The 22,175-nt window shown below is 38.7% G+C and overlaps 1 protein-coding gene across 1 annotated transcript in view; it reads left to right on the plus strand.

The window, feature by feature from the left end:
* LOC139143239 (epidermal growth factor receptor-like) overlaps positions 1–22,175 on the plus strand; it is a 167,603-nt gene that overhangs the window by 62,277 nt on the left and 83,151 nt on the right. The window contains exons 3-4 of the mRNA XM_070713384.1: positions 5,302–5,463; positions 11,085–11,153. Coding sequence (XP_070569485.1) covers positions 5,302–5,463; positions 11,085–11,153 — 231 coding nt within the window. The remainder of the gene's footprint in view (positions 1–5,301; positions 5,464–11,084; positions 11,154–22,175) is intronic.

Here is a 22,175-nt window from a genome sequence, read left to right on the forward strand (position 1 = left end):
TCCTGCATAACCCCCCCCCCGAAATCAAATGGGTCTCCCCTTAATATGCGCATGCGCATATAACAAGTTAGCATTGTTTTTGCAAGGCTTTGAAAAATCAAACCGACGCCATCTTGTTTCTCGCTTCTGGTGCGAATCTTGACGTTTTTTGGGGTTTTTAGCGTGTATTTGATGATGTTTTGTAAATATGGAGTTCACAGTGATGGTACTTTTGTTGCTGTCATGTATTTTTTGGCACGAAACGCTCCTTCGATAGACTGAAGAATGATGGCCTCCGTACTCGGTACTCCCCAGTACCATTGCTTCAGCGAGGCAATCCCACCGGCGGCCCGTACTAATAGCTGGGTGAGAGCGAGGGAACGCTCTGTCCTTCTACCTCCATGTCATAACAAACTAGCGTCGTTTTATGTTGATGTACTGTCCTTTCGACATAGCGATAACTTTTAGTTTTCTGTTGCTTATTTTGGGTAATTTCGACAGTTGTGCATTGATTTCGACATCATTGTGGACTCCGATCCCTAAAGACAGTGTGTGCATGCACGGTCCCCCCGGAGACCGTGGTGCATGCTTATATTGACCTAGCCCTGTGTATGATGCTGTGTGTTCCGCTACAGCTAATCGCCCCGCTCACCACAGCCCTGCAAAGACCCGTACATAGGGTGAGCGGGGCGATTAGCTGTAGCGGAACACACAGCATCGTACGCAGGGATGTTGACCGATTTACTAAGGAAGTACGCACACTTCAGAATCACGGCATAATCCGACATGGTATAAATTTGGCATGATCATCAGATCATACATGATCCCAGATTGCACTTCAGCAAGGTCACAATAACTAATGTTGTTTGTTTCACTGTCGTTTAATACCTATATTTCCACTAAAAGACCATTAGAATTTCATCCTTGCTACTTTGTCAACATCACTATGCTTGAATGTAGTAGACTCTTACTATGAATATATCGACTGTCACTGCAAATTGCATATGTGTGGAAGTCACTCCATATCATATCAAAACATGTAGTATTGCGACGTTTGAGCTGCCAGAAGCCAGAATTTACAGTTTACGAGAAAGTTATCTTACATGTAAAACTCAGGTCTACTGTGAACAAAATGCAAGCTATGTTGTATAACTATCGTGAATAGCATTATATTTTGTACCTATCACCGTGTCAGGAAATCCGAAGGAAACAACCAGTCAGACAAACTGTGGTCAGGATGATACTGTCCAATTTTAATATTTGTCTCTCGGCACACACCAGATACTCATGACTGTAAAACAACATTTCCATATAATTGTATATTCAGTTTTTATATTTAATTTGCTTTTCACCATATTGTATGTCCTTCCCTGCACTACATAATTCAAAATTAAATATTGTCTTTGGCCTATACATACTTGAGGGGTAAGCTTATTTAGTCTCACACATTAAAGATGCACTGTTGACCTACAGAGTCCAAACTTTTTATCATTGTATTGTAGATAGGTAGATAGGTGTACACTCCAAATACTAAGTACAAGTGTGGTGAGTGTAACAAGCAAATGTTTTTTAGTCAATGGCCCAAATTTATTTTCTATATGATGGACAATAAATACATGTGCAATCAATGCCAACAGTCCAGTTTAGGCCGAAGTAATTTGGTTTAGATTAGCCATTGGCTAAATTTTCTCCCCTTCTGTATTATATAAGTTCACCGTTTCCTGTTTTAGATATTGTTGATCCTATTGAGTCCCATCTCTAATTCTTAATTCACTTTCATATCAGGGTTGTTGATACTTAGAATCCACACTTGAACTTGTGCTGGAGCAGTAACCAACCAGTTCAAATAACTTTCATTTATGTCCAAACAATTTGACTTTTTGCCAAATTTCACATTTATGGCAAATAATAAACAGTAAGGAGGTACAAAGGACGTCGGTGCCCCCGAGCCCCATGTTTATCATTAATACCAAAATTGATGTTTTCTACCCAAAATATATATCCCTTCATTCTTGAGTAAACTATTGTTACCATGCTAAAATTACTTGAGATTCTCTGCTTTTTGAAAATGGATATAATAAGGGGGTTTCCTGTCATCTTTGATGAGAAATATTGCTTTGAAAAAACTGTTGGTTACGTGCAGCTCCACGGGTTACCTGTTTCCTTAGCAACTCAAGTGAGACCATATCGCACCTTCTGAAAGTAACACCACTCCATTATGTGACCCATTCATAATAACACAATCACACTTATGTCATGATAACACGTCCCTTACCCACTCATGAGAACAATTGGCCGCATATACCCACTCATGAAAACACAGCCCCACACCCACTCATGATCACACCACAACATTATATACCCACTCATGATCACACCACCCAATAAATGCAGGGTACCAACTCATGATAACAAACCCCATACCCACTCATGGTAAAAGGCCCGATACCCACTCATGATAACACCCCTATACCCATTCATGGTCATGCAGCCCTATACCCACTCATCCACCCCGTCATACCCACACATGATTACACCGCCCCATAGAAGCAGCTAGGGTACCAACTCATGATAACACCCCCATACCCACTCATGGTAATATTGCCCTATACCCACTCATGATAACACCACAATAGCCCATACCCACTCATGATTAACACCACCCCATAAAAGCAGGGTACCAACTCATGATAACACCCCCCCCCTCCCATACCCACTCATGATCAACACCACCCCATACCACAGGGTATTGCGAGCAAAATTCGTCCTGTAACACAATGTACCGAGGACCTATACCCATTTCAGGGTAACACCATTTCATATACCCACTCGGTTAATATTCCTAATATTTGTTCAATGTATAGCTGCCTCATATCCATATGCTTTAAACCACCTCATGTATGCTGACGATATTTGTTTGTTAAGTTCCTCTGTCAAAGGGACACAGAAGCTGGTAAATATATGTAGTAATTATGGTGATATGTACGACATTACCTTTAATACTAAAAAGACTGAATATTTGTGTGTCACTCCTGACAAGTCAAGTACTGTTCGTTTGCCTTCGGTGTATCTTAATGGTGTTAAGGTAGGTTGCGGCTAACAGTGACTTTAATCAGGATTTTTCTGAAACTTTCAGAAGATGTCTGGGATGAGATGAAATGTGAAAAAATAAGAAAATAAGATGGGGTACCCATGCAAATTTTGGAGATATGGCGCCCTTTATGTTGTCCCGCGCAAACATTTAGCTGAAATTGGTTAAAATGTTGTATTATTTGATTAACTAAAGTTATTGAATAATAAATTGACATATAGTAAAAACAATTTGACAGATTTTATACAACACAAGTCCCTGTACTGTAAAATATTAGTTTTGTGATCTACTTTTGAAAATATCAGAAAATATAGCAACGTTTCCATTAATAGTGCTGTTATAAAAGAGCAAAGTTTGGCCAAATTTTGATATTTTCATTACAAATGTCATGATCTGAAATCTACGTTTTCTTTAAACTCTCGTATATTAAGCCCAACAATATATATATTTCGAATCAAACAAAAAAAATGGGGGTCACCGCACAATTTTTTAAGATATGGGCATTTTAATACAAAAAATGCTACACTGAAGCGCCCTCTAGCGACAGATCCCTGTTTAGTTTGATGTATTCGAAACTTTTTAAAGTTTAGTTCACTTAAATACTGCAAATAATCCCACATTTGTTTCACTTAAAATAGGCCTGTTACACAAAGTTTGCTATCTTTGTGTGAACTGTTTTGACAAACCAGATTTGAAAGTCGCACCTCAAAGTAATTGCATGCTATATCGCGACAAAAAGACCACTTCCGGAAAGAACGCTCGCGGAAAGAATGTTCGTATGCGTGCGCAGATACAATGCACAGTACGAAAATCCGCATTACTCGCAACCTACGTTAAACTTGTTTTCGTAGAGAACAAAAGTATCTTGGTCATATATTAACAACTCACTTCAGTGACAATGCTGACATTGAATGACAGAAAAGATCGTTCTACGTTTCAGCTAATATGCTTCTCAAGAAATTCTCCTCATTTTCTCTTGATGTTAAATGTACGATATTTAAGATTAATTGTCATCAATTGTATGGGGCACACCTCTGGTTCAATCATACTACCAGTGCCCTGAGAAAGTTGAGGGTAGCCTACATCAATGCGGCTCGGATATTTCTAGGATTTGACAAATGGAGTAGTGCCAGTGAAATGTTTGTTACCAATAATTTGTACAACTTCGATGCACTTCGTAGAAAACAAATGTATGGTTTTATGACACGCTTATCGAGAAGTGAAAATATGATCGTCTTTATTTCATCTCCGATATTTGTAAATTGTGGATCGATTCCCTGTACCTTTGATTTTGTCTTTCTCTACCAACACAAGAAACACATTTTTGTAATGCTCTAAGAAAATTTTTCCTACACGTGAAATAAGAATTATATGGACTGTCGATTTAGTCCGAAATAAAAAGTGAAATACCGGTAAATAGATTAAGAACTAAAGTACCGGTAGTCATACCCATAATTTAGTCTGCCAAAGTGTACTGGTATTTTTAGCTTAAAAAAAGTGTTTCCAACCACTTTTGACATAAAAAAGAAAACCCTATCTCATACATATGCACATTGCTTTGTTTTGAGATAAGATCCAATATGTCTACCAGACAGGCATTTAGAGGTGCGGTATAAGTAAGACATGGCTGGATCAATTTATATCAAAGTTGGTACAAGGACAAAACCTTGCACGGTACTTATATGGGCATCAATTACTTTCATGGTGCAATGGCTGCAAGATGGCCATTTTCACGGTTTTCAATTTATCTTTTGCTGTAACAAGAAATATGACTTTGATTGATTTCTTTCAAGGTAAGTATACAATCATGTACTGTTTGATTTTGGTCATGATAATTATCATATCCAGGCGGTGCCATCAACAATCCATTCCCAAATGCAAAACCAATCTCTCTTTCATTGTTGGTATCTGCGCAGACACTCAGGAAAAATTTGAGGGTCTATCACACTCAAGCATGTTAACTTTGTTAGCAATATTTTCATGTCCAGAGCATAACACAGCAATGTATGTACTGTTTGTGCAAGTAAATTTCCTTGCTTGTTGTCAAATACACATGTGCAATTTTTTTATGATACAACTGAATGTGTCCAGATTATTTGTGCCGGTAGAGGCCCATTCTGAATTTTGACACATACTAATTAGCATATTGTATTGACTTTCATTCAGTAACACAACAATCCAGTTACATGACTTTGTTTTTCATTGATTTTATGACAACTGTTTTGTTTCAGTGACCCAGGAGGTTTTATAGCTGTACCTGACCAAAAGATAGAAATTTTGAAGACAATCAGAATTGTGACAGGTTATGTCGCAGTTACAGATTCAAAACTTAGCCAAGCTGATTTGTCAATATTAAAGAATCTGGAGATTATCCAAGGAAATGTTCTTCTCAAGTAAGAAAATTCCCCTCTTTGTAATTATCGATCCACTCCTAGCCCGATTCCGGAATAATGTCGATTTTGTTAACAGATTTCAGGGGTCGAAATAACGCTTGTCTGCTTGTGCTGGATAGGTACTTCGAGGCCTTGGACAGGCAGTTTTGAAAAGTACTTGTCCAAGTGGACAGGTGGAATTTTCAGCCCTCAATCAGAATTTCAATCTTTTCCTCTACCATACATGTGAAAATTTCAATCCATGCAACTTAATTAAATTGAGAAAAAACATTGATCTTGACATTCAAAGATCAAAAACAAAAAAATGGATGATCATTTCAACACTGTTGATAGGAGGCAGACATATTGGAATATTCAAAATCACACTGTTGAAGATGCTTTTGACAGTCAACCAGATTAACAACAATGAACGGTCTGGTGTCACTCAACAGAGTTAACATTTTCCCAGTAATATCAGCTATCATAGAACACCAAGATTATTTGAGACTGTTCAATATGGTTGCCAACCTATCTAAAGGGGTGCTACACAGAATAGCTTTTATTTCGTTAGACTAGCTGTTTTCTCGGATGGGTTTACTTTGGTACATTTTCTAAGAATAAACAGAATGATTGTTTGTGGACAGGTATTTTGTGGACTAGGACATGTACAGTTTAGTCCCCATGGACACCGTCCGGGGGACTTATAGGTTTGGATATGTCCATGCATGCCATATGCGTGCGTCCGTCTGTCCATTCACAAAGATATCTCAGAGATGCCTGCAGCGATTTCATTCAAACTTGGTACAAGGATTACTTCATATGTCATACAGATGCACATTGATTTGTTTTGTGATACGATCCAAAATGGCTGCCAGGCGGCCATTTTATTACGATTTTTTCATGTACAGAGCCATTACTCAGGCATGTTTCAACAGATTTTATTCATAGGTGGTACAAGGACATTGAGCAATGACATAGATATGCACGTGAATTTGTTTTGTGATACAATCCAATAGGGTCGCCGTAGGGCAATTTTTTCTCGATTTTTTCATATGCAGAGCCATAACTCAGGCATATCTTATCTCAACCGATTTTATTGAAACTTGGTACAAGGACATAGACCTATGTCATACATATGCAGGTCAATTTTTTGCTCACGTGTTGACACACGTGGGCATATGTCGCAGCGATGTCTGTCTGTCTGTGTGTCTGTCTGTCTGTCTGTCTGTCTGTCTGTCTGTCTGTGTACTCAATATCTCAAAAACGGCTCATCAGATCAGAATCAAATCTGGTACATAGATTCAATTTGCAAATGGCAAGAACTGATTAGTTTTTGGTGGGTGTGGCTTGCTTACTTTTTGCTCATTTGCATAATTAATGATTTTAGAAAAACTGATATATATTGACAACGACTGCACACAATTTGATGAAATTCGCTACAAATGTTGATCACACCAAGATATATCAGCTTTGAAAGATATTAAGGGGTGACCTGAAAGATAATTACTAATTTGCATGTTTAATGAAATTTCCTAATTAGGAGTATATATCTGGATTTACTTGATCAAAATTGACAAAACTTGGTATGCATATTGAAGATACTATGATTTAACGTTATCGAAAGTCATTAAGCATTTTACTTCATCCAAATCCTAATTTGCATATTTTATGAACTTTCCTAATTAGGGGTATTTATCTGAATTGACGAGACCAAAGTTGATGAAACTGGCTATGTACATTAAAGATACTATAATAGAACATTATTGACAGTCATTAAGCATTTGAAGTTTAGCAAATTCCTTATTTGCATATTTAATGAACTTTCATAATCAGGGATATTTTTCTGTATTGACAAGACCAAAGTTGACGAAACTTGCTATGTACATTAAAGATACTATGATACGACATTATTGAAAGTCATTAAGCATTTTAACTTCATCCAGCTCCTAATTTGCATATTTAATGAATTTTTGAAATTAGGGATATATATTTGAATTTACATGACCAAAATTGATGAAACTTGCTATGTACATTAAAGATACTATCACGTAGGCTAACTTTATTGAAAGGCATTAAGCATTTTTGCTTCAGCCTATTCCTAATTAGGGATATATACTTGGATTTATTTGATCAAAATTGGCATAACATGCTATGTACATTGATGATTATACCAGGTTATATCAATATTGAAAGTCATTTTGCATTTAAGTTTTCATGTCAGCTTATTTATAGTTTGAATATCTAATGAGCTTTCAAAGTTTGGAATATATAGTTTGAAGGACTTGACCAAAGGCAATAACACTTGCTATAGAAAGTGGTGATACAATGACAACTGCAGTCAAAGAAATTAATATTTTTTTCAGCTAATTACATATTTCAATACTTAATGACCTATAGAGTTAATCTGTGGTGAATTATGTTCATTATGTTGATCATAATACTTTCAATGAAGTTGCAATCATGTGGCAAAGGTTCAAATTTACACATAACTGCAATATATAATGAAACACGTGAGCATTTACAGTTCATATCTGGTTTATTTTGTGATTGGATCCAATATGGCTGCCAGGCGGCCATTTTATTACAATTTTTCATGTACAGAGCTATAACTCAGGCATGTTTCAATCAATTTTATTCAAACTTGGTACAAGAACATTGATTAATGTCATAGCTATGCACATCGATTTGTTTTGTTATACGATCCAAAATGGCCGCCATGTGGCCATTTTGTTTCGATTTTTTCATGTCCGGAACCATAACTCAGACATGTATCAAGCGAATTTATATAAAGTTGATACAAGGAGATTGACCAATGTCATACAAGAACATTGATTAATGTCATAGCTATGCACATCGATTTGTTTTGTTATACGATCCAAAATGGCCGCCATGCAGCCATTTTGTTACGATTTTACAGAACCATAACTCATGCATATCTCATCTCAACCGATTTTATTCAAAGTTGGTACAAGGACATTGACCTATGTCATACACATGCACATTGATATGTTTTGTGATACGATCCAATGTGGCCGCCATGTGGCCATTTTGTTACATTTTTTCATGTCCGGAACCATAACTCAGACATGTATCAAGCGAATTTATATAAAGTTGATACAAGGAGATTGACCAATGTCATACATAAGCACATTAATTTGTTTTGTGATACGATCTAAAATGGCTGCTGTGCGGCCATTTTGTTATGATTTGTTCATGTACAAAGCCATAACTCAGGCAATGATGTCTCAACCGATTTTATTCAAACTTGGTACAAGGACATTTACCTGTGTCATACATATGCACATTTATTGTTTTGTGATACGATCCAATATGGCCGCCATGTGGCCATTTTATTATGATTTTTTCATGTCCTGAACCATAACTCAGACATGTATGAAGTGAATTTATTCAAAAGTATTTTTATCACAGACCTTATGAAGAGGACTCTATCCTCTCTGAGGACCTGTAATCAAAGTACCCATTAACAAGTGGGGAATGTGTCATCAACGATGACTTGTTATTTTTAACTTGTCCAGTGGACAGGTAGGTGAAACAAAGTTTTTGTAAATTTTAAACCGAGAGTAGTCTATTTATGCACCGTGCTCCCCTTGTGTCAAGTACCAACTCCCTATTAAGTCACCCGGGTATACAGTTGTACAGCGCCCCCATACTGTACTCAGTGACAGGGAAGTGTGTAGGAAGTGTTCCTGTACCAGACCAAATCTAACCGGTATCTGCTAAAGTGCGGGCTGCGGGTTGCGGGTTGCGGGCTGCGGGTTGCGGGTTGCGGGCTGCGGGTTTTTAGAATTATGGCTAGATTTCTAATATATGTAATATGGCATTTAGTATATAAGAAATAAAACCTTTAGAAGGTGTCTATTATCAATAATCATGATCAGGTCTATCGTAAAGTATCCCTTTTCCTGCCAAGTCCATATTTTCAACATCAGGTCAAGATGGTTAACATTAATGAAACACAACATATTCCATATTGTGTATTTTAACATAATACTGTACATTTGAAGGCTGTTGAAAACATATATGCTGTAAATTGATTTTTTGGACTAAAGATGCTATAACAGACCATACCAAGTGGGTGAAAATACGTCATGTTTCTGAAAAAAATCAAAATCTGCTAAACTAAAAGCGGCGATTCCGAGGACCAATTTATTTGTTCCGAGCTGCCTGCCATCACAAATATTTGGGATCTGAAATCACTTTTCTTTCTTGCCATGGATTTGAGTGAGAAATAATACCAGACTGACAAAAAAAATTCGCGCCTCGGAAATGTCGCCACTTATCACGGAATGAAAATTGTTACATTTCTAGTATCAGGCCATAGGAAGTAAATTCTTTGTAATGCATCTATTCACAATTCGGTTCTAGGGCAACACATACAGAAAATTAAACAATGCCTACTTAAATGCAATGTGTAAGGAAAGATTTTACTTCAAAAAGCGTAGAAGTGTTGTGTATTTAAATGCCGTGTATTTTTCATGAAATCTTTAAAAAGAAAAAGACGTACGACAATGGACTTAGCTTACTTTGCCGTTTCGGTTCAACCGAGGTCACGACCACAGAGAACGACATTCCGCTAACATTTTACGCGAGAATTTCAGCGGGAAAAACACGTCGGTGCGTTGACTTATTTTCAGGAATCGATCTAATAGGAATATTTTTGGATGAGTTTGTGTTCTGCAGCTCTCAATAATTGTGTATCTCCTAATATCATGAACATATTCTATGACTTGCACCTGCAGCATGATAGTCGCTCCATATGCATTTGATCCAGCGTGACTATGAAAAGTTTCCTAGGACTATTATCGTGTTCACCACAATAAAATAATTTTAAACGGCATTGAAAACGATTCTGAAAATTGTGCTTTTATCGGCGGTTGAACTAATTTGCAATGTGAGAAGGGCATGGCATTCTATGAAAAAGTAACAAAGTATTTATAGGCATGTCGAGTTTCAACGAACCGAAGTTCATCTCCCTGTTCATCTGTGCTGTCAACAATCCGAAATTTACTTTTAAACTATTCGTCCTATTATAACATAAAAAGTTAAAATAGTGAGTTGTTGTCTGACTTGTGTTCACATTATTACTCATCCGTGTTCAGTCATTCGAAAGCTTTCGATTGGCAGTGCGCTGTGCAACGGCGAATGTTGGATGGGAAATGGACTATTCTGACGTTGGTGGTGCTTTACCAGATGTAAGCTAAAATAACGGCATTATTCAAGAAGTTCACGGCTTTTATTCCATAAACAAATACATCTAGATACTATTTTAGCATTTATTCTATCTACTAGCGAAAATGATACCAAAAATCACACATTTTTTCATGCCCGCAACCCGCAGCCCGCAACCCGCAACCCGCAGCCCGCAACCCGCAAAATAGCGCATCCGTTTCTAACCACCATGCATACACCTGAAATGCTCATACATAAAAAATCTCACCTGATCTTTGCAATGCTGTAACTTTGGTTTTCTTAACTTGTCATACAAATTGCCCTAAAAAACAGAAGCTGCAGCATTTCCTATGCTAGTTGTATTGCATGGCTTTATTTTAAATATTACTTTTACTGTTTGAAAAATAAAGTAATTTTGATTTATTTTTTAACATATTATCTCTGAAATAAAGGTGTGATGATTTGAGGGAAAGCCTTCATGATGCTAGTGATAAAACTGACGTTTGTAACATACTCAAAAGGTAAGTCTTGATTTCAAGCAAACCATACGCATTCCCATGGGCACAAACTGCGCCCCACTTCTTGCAGACTTATTTTTGTATTCATATGAAGCAGAGTTCATGCAATCACTTCTGAAATCTGGGTTTTAAAGGATTGCCAGGCTATTTAACAATACCCACATATATTGATGATCTCATCAGTTGAAACAATCCTGGTATATCCAATTATCTACACCACATCTACCCAGATTTAGAAATAAAAGAAACAACTGAAAGTGTGGACTCGCATCATACCTAGACATATTTTTTGAAATTAGACAAAATACACTATATACTAGGCTGTATGACAAATGAGACAATTTCAATTTTGAAATCATAAACCTTCGCTTTTTGTCAAGCAATATACCATCATCTCCAGCTTATGGTGAGTATATTTCACAACTCCTGAGATACAGTAGAGCATGCAATTCATATGAAGACTTTCGAGTTAGACACAACCTATTAGCTCAAAAGTTAGTGAGGCAAGGATTCTCAGAATGTAGATTAGTGAAATCATTTAAGAAGTTCTACGGTAGATACATGTACGGAGATGTTGTATCAAAATATGACCTGTCTGTTTCTCAAATGATGAGTGACAGCATACCAAATTTTGACTCACAAAAGTAATTTGGTGAAGTCACCAAAGAACAATGGATTTGTCGCTTTGGGTCAATCTTGACAGGTGCAGCTAGCCGGCAGGGTACGCTTACCCATTCCGGACACCTGGTATCAACACTATTTTGTGGTTCAAGATGACCCCATTGCCTTTGTCATTTTTGATATATTCCTTGGACCTGGTAAATTTCATAGTGACCTTGAATGATAATGATCATTGGACCTGTTTGATGTCTATTTTTACAATTTGGTAAATGGTTGCAGTTTGTTGTGGGACATGCAGCTACCATGCATGGCAATACTATGTCCAAGTCCAATTCATAATAAATCCAAAATATGAGTCTTACACAGTGGGTAATGTTTGTTTTCACAAATTGCTTTTGAAAAGGATTGAAGGTTGGCAAAAAAGTCAGCAATAACCTGTAACTGTTTGCATTGATACATGTTGATAATGATACATGCTCCCATGTTACTGCTATCATTGTCAGTAGTATGCCTTCTGCACTCTGTCAGTAAAATCCATGCATATATAGCAGCTGAAAATAAACTTATCTGTTTCACCATAGTAGTAAAGAAAGCGTGGACAACTGGGATTAAGTAAGAATTTTACACCCATTTTATTCATTTATCTACATGAAGCGAAGGAAAAATTAACCATCCATGTAACTAAAGTGTGACCCTGACCTATATACGAACTCACGCATGCGCAACAGGGGTTTGGCGCAGCCTGAACTAAGCGGGAAATTCCCTTCTGAGTCACACACAACATGTTTATACATGTACGGGAAATTCCGTGTGAGTCATCATCATCAAACTAGCCTATATAAAGGAGCCCCGTTGTCAGTCCGGCCGGCCGGTCGCGGAGTCTAGCTGATGTTGAACACGAAGTTCCTATCGGTGCGAACTTGTTCACCTGATAGATAAAATTTTAGTAATTTCCTCTGAACTTAAAATGTGACGGAAGACCATTACTTCAAATAATATGAGACGTTTCAGATGAATGGTACTGATATCTAAAGTGTTCACTCTTTTATCTCTTACGTACAAATGTAGTTCCTAAGTCGTTCTCTATTCTATTCCCACCAACAAAACATTCAATACTCATTTCCCCTCCCCGATCTTTATCAATACTTATGATAATATCACAAGTTGTTCTGTTATCTGTTTTCATAGCATAATATCCAACCAAATCGTCAAATTCATCTCCAGTAGCTAACTTTACACATCTAATGAGAACTGTACCATGTTGAAGTATTTTCATATTATCAGTCATCTGTTGATTTACAGTCTGTAAAGTGAGAACAGCTGCCTCATCACCGACACTTTTAAGACCCAGTTTCTTTAAAGTTGTGTCCCAAAATAATCTAACTGGAACTCCGCTAGCTGTATACGAGCAATAATTCTCCCCCTCGTTTATCCACCTTCTTAGTGTATTATCTGCCTTCATTATTGTATTAAGAGGACTAATTTTAAGGTGAATTGGTATACCAAGAAGTGCAATGTATGGATTTCGTAGGAGTAAGCCAACTACGAAAATCTAACAATTTATATTTGTTTACATTGCTATCAAAATAAATCACATTCGGAGTTCCTGGTGGTTCAGCAACTCACCCGCAATTTCACTATCCAATATATCTAAGATGTTACGCGGCACATTATAAGGCATGAATTTCTGACTAACCGAATCCCATGTCAGAGCAAAAGGAGTAGAATCATTCGAAGCCTTTGTGGCGTCAATTACAGTTTCATCAATGTCTTTAAGTTCGGAAAATTCTACAGCATGCTCGTGGGGTGGCGCCGCGGCATTGGCTAAAACGAAATATTTTTCGCGGTCTTTATAACGAAGGACGTAATCCTTATTATGATTAGCAGCCATCTTAGTATTATTATTAACTTTAACATCACTCAGATCTTCAAGCTCAAGATTTTGCATACGAATTGTACCTAGACCGAAGCCACTTGGATCAGACATACTCCGTAGGGACCTATATACAGTGAAAATTAAAATAATACCTTGTAATATACAATACACAGTCATGGCTTCAGCTATAGGAATGACAGTTCTCGGTGCTGTATTAAATGCAACGGCATTCACAGGAGGAAATATTATCGGACAAAAGCTTTCCGGTAATGGTGATGCTCTTATTGAAGAGAAGGTCCGACATGATAAAGCATTAGAAAAATTTGAACATGATCGCAACGTCTGGTCAGAAAAAAGATTACTACAGGCTGACTGGGAAAGAGAAAATCAAGCAAAGGACGCACATGCTGCGGCAGAATTAAGAGATACAGATGCAGAAATCCTGGAAGAAGCAGAAGCGGTGCAAAGCCGTTCCCCTATCGGAACGGAAGGGGCAGTTCAATTCTCAGATTATTATCAACCCAGTCCTGAGCAAAAGAAATATGAGATGATCTATATTGCTGGAGGATTGGCCGTGGGATGGTTTATCTTCCGATAGGGTTACACCGGCCCCGCTTCGGGACTACAATAATTCAATACAAAAGCTAATTGGCCAGTTATTGAAATCGATCATGTTCCCATCCTGATCTGTTATCCAGATACGCATTGAATTCATGTAATCTCCCCCTTTTCTCAATGGCATAGAAATTGCTCCGTTTTTAAAATCGTAAGTAACCTTTTCACTTATTTCTCTCGTATCCCGGATGGGAAGTATTTGTAAACAGTTCGATACTTTCCCCTGTATGTATCCTCCGGAGGCACCCGAACCAAATGAAACATAATTTCCAGTAACATCGACTACATCTGAATGAACTATATATTTAGTGACTGTTAAGAAATCCACTTTCTTCGGACTCATAGTACTTTTTATAACTGGGTTGTCCTCTGGCTTATCTGAAAAAGCCAACGACGTTGGCGAAGCTACCTGTAGCATTGAAATAAACTTTAACATCTTTAGCCAAAGTTAGAAGAACGTGGTTTGTCGGCAGATGTTTTTCAAAATTAATTTTTTGCTTCAACCCGATTGCTTTGTTTAACGTATCGATATTGTAGTTACCTGGACGTATTGATTTAGTCTTCTTTGGTTGGTCACCTTCTTGATATTTTATTACATTATTCGTCGATGTTATGTTATGCCATGAATTATATAGTCCGCACTCTAGCAGTCTTATCTTCGTAAACTGTGTCGTGTCAATGCAAGGGTAAAAATTAACAGTGACTGGTTCACCTGTTTGGCTTTCAATCCAAATGATCATTGTTGTACGTTGTATATATTACTAAGTATAAGTGTTCGATGAATATTATTATTATTATTCCGAAGGTGCCCATTACACAGTATAAGGTTCTGCAGGAATAATATTTTTCTGTTCAAGGAGATCTTTGGTCGCAACCGCGGCAGCAGTCGCACCGCCTAATTTTGCCAATCGAGTCAAATTTGGACGACTTGGATCGCCAATCTCTATTTTCAGAAATTTGTTGGAGATCATAAGATATCCCATCGCAAGTCCTGCGATTACAATACCATCATACATTGTGTTTACAACTGTTTTAATATCCATGATTGCTGACTAGTATATAAAATAAAAAATAAAAATAAAAATATGGGGAGTTAATCCATCTCATACAATGTAGAGGAGCTGGAACACCCCCTCCCCCTCCCCCTCCCCCTCCCCTTCCCCTCCTCTCGGAACCCTGTCGGAACTGTTCCGGAGGGAGCTGCTACATGCTCTGTTTTTTTCGCTTTCTGGGGAGGATCTTTTCGAATGGGACAGGGGGTATGTCGAGCACGCCCCCAATATAGTCCTAATGCAGTCAATGAAACTCCCACAATTCCTAAAACAAGATAACATTTATTATACCAGCGTGAATTATTATCACACTGTTCTTTCATTGTAGGCGGTAGGTCTGCTACCGCATCACTCCCCTCCCCCCCCTCCCTCTCCATTGCTTTTAGTTTCTTCTCCTTGTTTTGCCTGTTCCATTCCGCTAATTTCTTGCCCGCAGCAACCCTCCCTGGATGCTTCGGCGGTAACGTCACTTTCTCTATGTTGCGCTGTGGCGTAGGGAAGGTCGTCCCTGACGGAGTCGTTTGCGGTGTGGGCTCCGTCGGCGGGGCTTCTGACGGAATCGTTTGCGAAGTTGAATCCATTTATTTCAGGTACTATATTAAACCCGATTTTTTTAAAATTTAAATGTTTACCTGTAATTAAACCGGTGGAAATTAGAGCAATCACGGGCCCCCACGTGTACGCTATCCGTCCTGATAATCGTTTTATTTCACTGTTTAGAATAAAATCCTTTTTAAGATCAGTGGCATAGTTATCTCGATCATCGATTGGAACTACCTGACTAATTGCGCGGGCTCCTAGATCTATGAAACTTTGAGTGATGGTATCACTTATAAGAGAACTGTATTTCGCTTCATAAACTTTAAATGCTTTATTCACTGTTTCATCTCCCCATTTTTCTACGTCAGCAACTGAAATCTCCTTACCAAAAAATAACTTACTTTGACCACTTGCGATGACACAGAGTATTTTTTCACGCTTTGTTTCTATTATGGATCGAGCGTCCGAAGGCACCGAAGGCACCGAAGCCCCTTCGGAACGCGTATTTGTCGCTGCCGATGTCTTTATTAAATTCTCCATTGTTTGCAGTATGTTATCTATTCTTAGTAAAAATAAAAAATTCGTTTAAACCTGAATCCGAAATAAAGTATTAACATAGTCTGGAATGTTAGTAACCCTAATGGAACCGTACCGATAGGGATTCCGACAGGGATTCCGGGAAAATTCTCCTCCATTTAAATCTATATGTATATAGAAACACGAATAATGAGTACAGACTTATTCCCAGTTGCTTTTCAATTGAATAAGACGAGCGTACCGACAGTACAGCATGCTGATACCCCCCTTCCAAACCGGACGGGGGAATAAAACCTATTCTCATGGACTTAGAAATATATGTAACGCCGACAGATAAATTTACTTTTCATCCTCGAGATATATTTAAAGATAACGTAATCACTCATCGAACAGCGAAAGAAAGTAATGTCTGGCTGGGCGGGCCAAACATGAAATACTGGGACCAGCAACTGAATTTCGCCGTATGGTGCAGCACTACTGGTTGTGGTATATCATTCGCCCATCTCTTCGATAAGAAATTTCCGCCACAAATACGATCATTCTGCCGTTTTATGTATATTTTACAATACGTAGGATCCTTCACGAAATGGGCGTTGCACTTCCAGACGATACCCCCACCTTCAAAGCGGGCGACAATCCGTACAATCTCGTCCAATATGAACTTCTCTGTACAGAATTTGGAAATATAAGTCCAACGAAGTCCGACTTTCGTTATCGAAAAGGTCAAAATAAAGGTCTTGGTTATGGATATGAATATTACACTAATCGTGGGCCTGTTCGACAGCCAAAAGCGATATACAACGGTCGGGACTTTTTCCTCTCCGCCGACGGAGGTGTTTTCTATACACATACCATTTTTGGAAAGAAAAAACATGTACTGCCCGACAAAGACAGACCACACTATTATTTCTTCCGAAATGATGGATCGGAGGGACAATACAATAGTTTCATTCCTCTGAAGGGAGACTCGGGACTAACAAAGGCCGGTCTCGCCTCGCCTCAATGAAAGCCTTGAAGCCTACGTATATTGCATACTTGGCGCACAAGCAAATATTCGTAGTACCATAGTGGTGATACTGGCAGTGCACAGCAAGTCCGAAAAGAATTCGGCGTTCTGCTCGAAGATGAAATTCGCAATACCGACAAAGTAATTAGTTATAGGCGATATCAAGACACAATAATGAATACTGGTGTCAAACTTGATATGGCAGTCTCACCCAATTTACTTCTCTTACCGTCTGAGATGGTCATTCTTTCGGGCCCGGCAATCTCGGGTTATAATAATGAATTGCAATACGCAACAGAATCTATGTCCTTCGGGGTGAACGGTGATATAAACACGGAGTTCGAGAAAGTGCTATACATGAGATGGAAGGAGGGGAGGAGGGGGGGGATCCTGTGAAGTGGCAGGACGAGCCCGGAGAGTCACCTCACAATGACACGACTCGGATTCGGTCCCCTCCCCTCCCCTCCCCGGAACGGGCAGCATCTACGACCAGCGTAGACCCTATTCACGAATATGGTAAAATTGGTTTGTTATCTTTAGCAATATTCATTACTATTGTAGGTACTGGAATAAAGTCACTAACTATATAGTTCATTCAGATGCTGTCGATGTGACTGGGTTTCATCTAACTCGAACCAGTAACTTAAAAGAACTAGAAGAGATTCATTAATTTACAGTATATAGATCCAGAGGAAATGTCAATATACGTAACCCCACCATTCAACATGATTATAACTGGACCGACATATTCTGGCAAAACAGAATTTATGTTGGACCTCCTCACCGGTCCGTACTTAAGGAAATTCGAATATGTGATATTCATTTGCCCAACATTTATGAATAATAAAGCGTATAATAGAAGATTCATTTTCACCGATGATAATGTGTTATATTTCCAGTCGGACTCGATGCAGTGGATGATACACTAACCTACGTGCATAAAGAATGGGCTGGAACGAACACTTTAATAATCCTCGATGACTGCGCCTCGTCCAAAGATATGAAGAAGCGCAGTAACGTTTTAGTCCAACTTGGTTTCAGCGCAAGACATGACGGATTATCTGTCTGGGTTCTGACTCAACAATATACTAGTATTAGTAAACCATTCAGGGAAAACATACAGATGTTAGTACTATTTTACACACCGAACAAGATAGACAACAAAATATTATAAAAGAATATGGAATGGAGGTGTCAGAACAGGAAGCCGTGGGCCTAATCAAGCAATTGAAAAGTAGACCATTCAGTAAACTAGTATTTCGTTTACGGCATCCGTATAGTATGAGATTTATAGAGGGTCCGGTGGCCGCCGATTTTGGTACTATATAGATGCCCTCCGTACGACATAAAATTATTCGTATAATATAGCAATTATGGAAGCTGAAGCCGAAGGTGACAACACCGAAGGAACTCTTAGAGAATTATATTACAACCCGAAAACTGGTTTTGGAGGTGTACAAAAATTGTATGACGCAGCACGGGCCAGCGGACTGAAAGTGACCAAGAAAGAGGTGCAGGAGTGGTTAAAAACTCAGCTAACTTATAATCTACATAAACCGGTACCTCGTTCTCATGCTACGGGCGGCCGGCGCGTTTTTGTAACATCGATAGACTCTCAATGGCAAGCGGATCTCGTGGAATTCCCTCCCCCGTTCGCAAAAGAGAACCGTAACATTCGATACATGCTAACAGTAATCGATGTACTCAGTAAATATGCCTGGGCCAGGCCGATACAGTCAAAAACGGCTGATGATACGTTACAGGCGCTACAAGACGTGATTAAGAAATCCGGGAGAAGGCCCGACAAACTTCAGACAGATGAGGGGCGGGAATTTACTAATCGAAAAATGCAGGGGTGGTTGGAGGAGGCGGGAATTCACTGGTTTCACACCTACAGTGACAAAAAAGCTAGCGTCGTTGAACGTTTTAATCGGACTCTTAAGACGATGATGTGGAAATACTTCACATATAACAGACACGTGAATGGCTTTCTATTCTACCAGAACTTCTCGAGAATTACAACAACACCGTTCACGGAAGTATCAAAATGAAACCCAGGGACGTAACAGAGGAGAACGATTGGCAGGCATTTTATACACTATTCGGTCCTGAGTTGGCAGCCGGGGGAGTTAACCCTGAATTCAAGCCGGGAGAACGGGTTCGAATTACAAAATACAAGACCACTTTTAAGAAAGGATATTTACCAAATTGGACAGAGGAGATTTTCGTAGTTTCAAAAGTGGTGTATGCAGCTGGACTAGGAACGCCACCAGTTTACAAAATAAAAGATCTGAATGGAGAGGAAATACTTGGCACTTTCTACTCCGATGAACTTCAGAGCGCACCTTCAGAACGCGACGAGCTGTACAGAGTAGAACGAATTTTGAAGACGAAAAAAATTAGAGGAAAGAAATATTATCTGATAAAATGGAAAGGTTATCCAGAAAGTTTCAATAGTTGGGAGCCGGAGGAAAATGTTATTAGAACTTCGTAAGTTCCTGTCCATGGTACTTGTCAAGTACTACGTAAGTTCCTGCCCATGGTACTTGTCAAGTACTACGTAAGTTCCTGTCCATGGTACTTGTCAAGTACTACGTAAGTACTAACGTAAGTATTTACGAAAGTTATTCAATAAGTACCATGGAAAAAGTCTTAATTTCTTGAAAGCCGAAAGTGTCAGTTTACCACCTCGCTTCCACCCACCTGGCAAGTATTTATCATGTACTGTCGTAAGTAATGTTCACTTACTGCATCTTTTTCGGCCGTATGTGGATGAGGTGGTACCCTCAGTTCCTGAACATATTAAGTTTGCAAGATCTTCAAAGCGACTTCTCATGTTGCCACGGTCCGTTCTTTCGAGCGCCCCTTTTTCAGCTTTATCAATAAGTTCTGGCTGAAGTATAATGTACACAACTGACATGAACCATAGACAAGTAACTCCAAAGTCCACCCTTTTCATCATATCAAGTGCTCGTAAGTCAAACGGAGCATTATAAGCACACACTGTTTCACAAGCATTAAGAAGTTTGTGTAGGTCTTGAGTGAGACTCGACGTTGTTCTAGTTGTTCTTGACCAGGTGGGAAGTACGCTTTTTCAAGTTCCTCCTCCTCGAAACCGTCTATTAAAAATCCCTGGCTGCCGCTATCGCGTGAGCTACCCCATGCAATTCCAAAGTCAAAAGCTTGTGGAAAATCTACTGGTCCGACTGTCTCTGTATCAATCGTTGGATTAAGTATATTCTTGAGAACTTCAGGCGTAAGGGGCTGACTAATTACCAAACATGGAAGCCTGTAGTCGTGGCAAATTTCTAAGAAAGTCTGTTTGAACTTGTTGTGAATCTCTTCTAGTTCTTCTAAGGCGGCTATTTCGTACGACCTGGCTCGAGTCAACACATTCCGCCTGCAATAATCCCAAGGCATATCTTGAATATGATAATGAAACTGTGTAAATGGTCAAATGCTCTAGAAACAATCTTTTTTCTTCCGCTGCCACGCCCCGGATTCTAGAAAAAGTTAGATGTTGAATTATGGAAGAGTCACAAATAATGTAGCGTTCCGAAGGAGAGGTCCTCCCAGCCCGACATTGTAAACTAAGAGTATGTTCTATAAACTGATTCTGAAAATCGGCAATCGAAACGGACACGCCCATTATAAAAGTCGGCAATGTTGCTAGAAAAACTAGTGTCAAATTCTGGTACGTGAGACGCAGACAAATTTACTGCATCGTAACTCTTACCACTTCCAGTTGGTCCATTTATGAATATGTATGACATTTTGGGGATACTATATCATAGAAATTTTTTAAAATTTTTTTTTTATTAAGATATATACGATAAGACAATGACAATCCTTTCTATTTCAGATGCAATAAAAATACTTGAAACCGGAGAAAACATCAAAATTGATGATGGAGGCAAATTAGTATTTGGTGAATATGTAGATCCTATTATATATGTAGACAGTGAGCTAGAAGTGGTTTTCAATATCGGACCTAAGTACGGTTCAAAAGATCCAGCTACATGTGATGAAATGTGTGTCCGTTGGCAACCGAGTCTTCAAAAGTTTACCGATTTAATAATATTCCGTACCTTAGGTGAAAGTTTCGATGCAAGCACTGCTAAAAGTTATGCTGCAAGCCTGGCCGCTCACTCCAAGAATAACTACTGCAGATTTTACAATCCATCTAAAGTGTATCAGAAGCGAGGGAGCGAGGCACAGCCAGTGGCGTATTTTAAATTTCTGTTTAAAAGAGGGGGAGGGGCTCACGATTTCGCTACATGTATTGATATGGTTAAAGAAATTGACTGTGCTTTTAAAACAGTGAGCCCATTGCCAGTCCGAGAAAATCCTGCTATTGTACCTCGTAATATCCAGAAAGGTAGTAAGATAGAATTCTTAGCATTTAAACCGCGCTTAAGTAAGCGTGCTCTTTCTTTCACTGTTGAGAGGTTATTTTGTGCTGCGCCTAATAAACCAGAAATTCAAGATGCGGAAGAACTAGTCGACTTAGAAAGATTAGGTGAGATATATAAACAAATAAATGCTGACAAAAATATTATAGTGGATTTTGATGACCTATCATAGAATAATTATTTTTTCATTTTAAAAATTTTTAGGATAGTATATATCATAAAGATTATTATGGCCAGTCAATTACATACAGCATTCAAGGGAGCAGTTTTACGAAAGAATTTCCTGAAGTCAAGCGAGTCAAGGATATCGGGGAGCTGGTGGATATTGAAGGATATGTTAAAGGGGCCAAAGGGGCGGAACGAAAG

This window comes from Ptychodera flava, chromosome 11, assembly GCF_041260155.1.
Source record: "Ptychodera flava strain L36383 chromosome 11, AS_Pfla_20210202, whole genome shotgun sequence".
NCBI lineage: Eukaryota > Metazoa > Hemichordata > Enteropneusta > Ptychoderidae > Ptychodera > Ptychodera flava.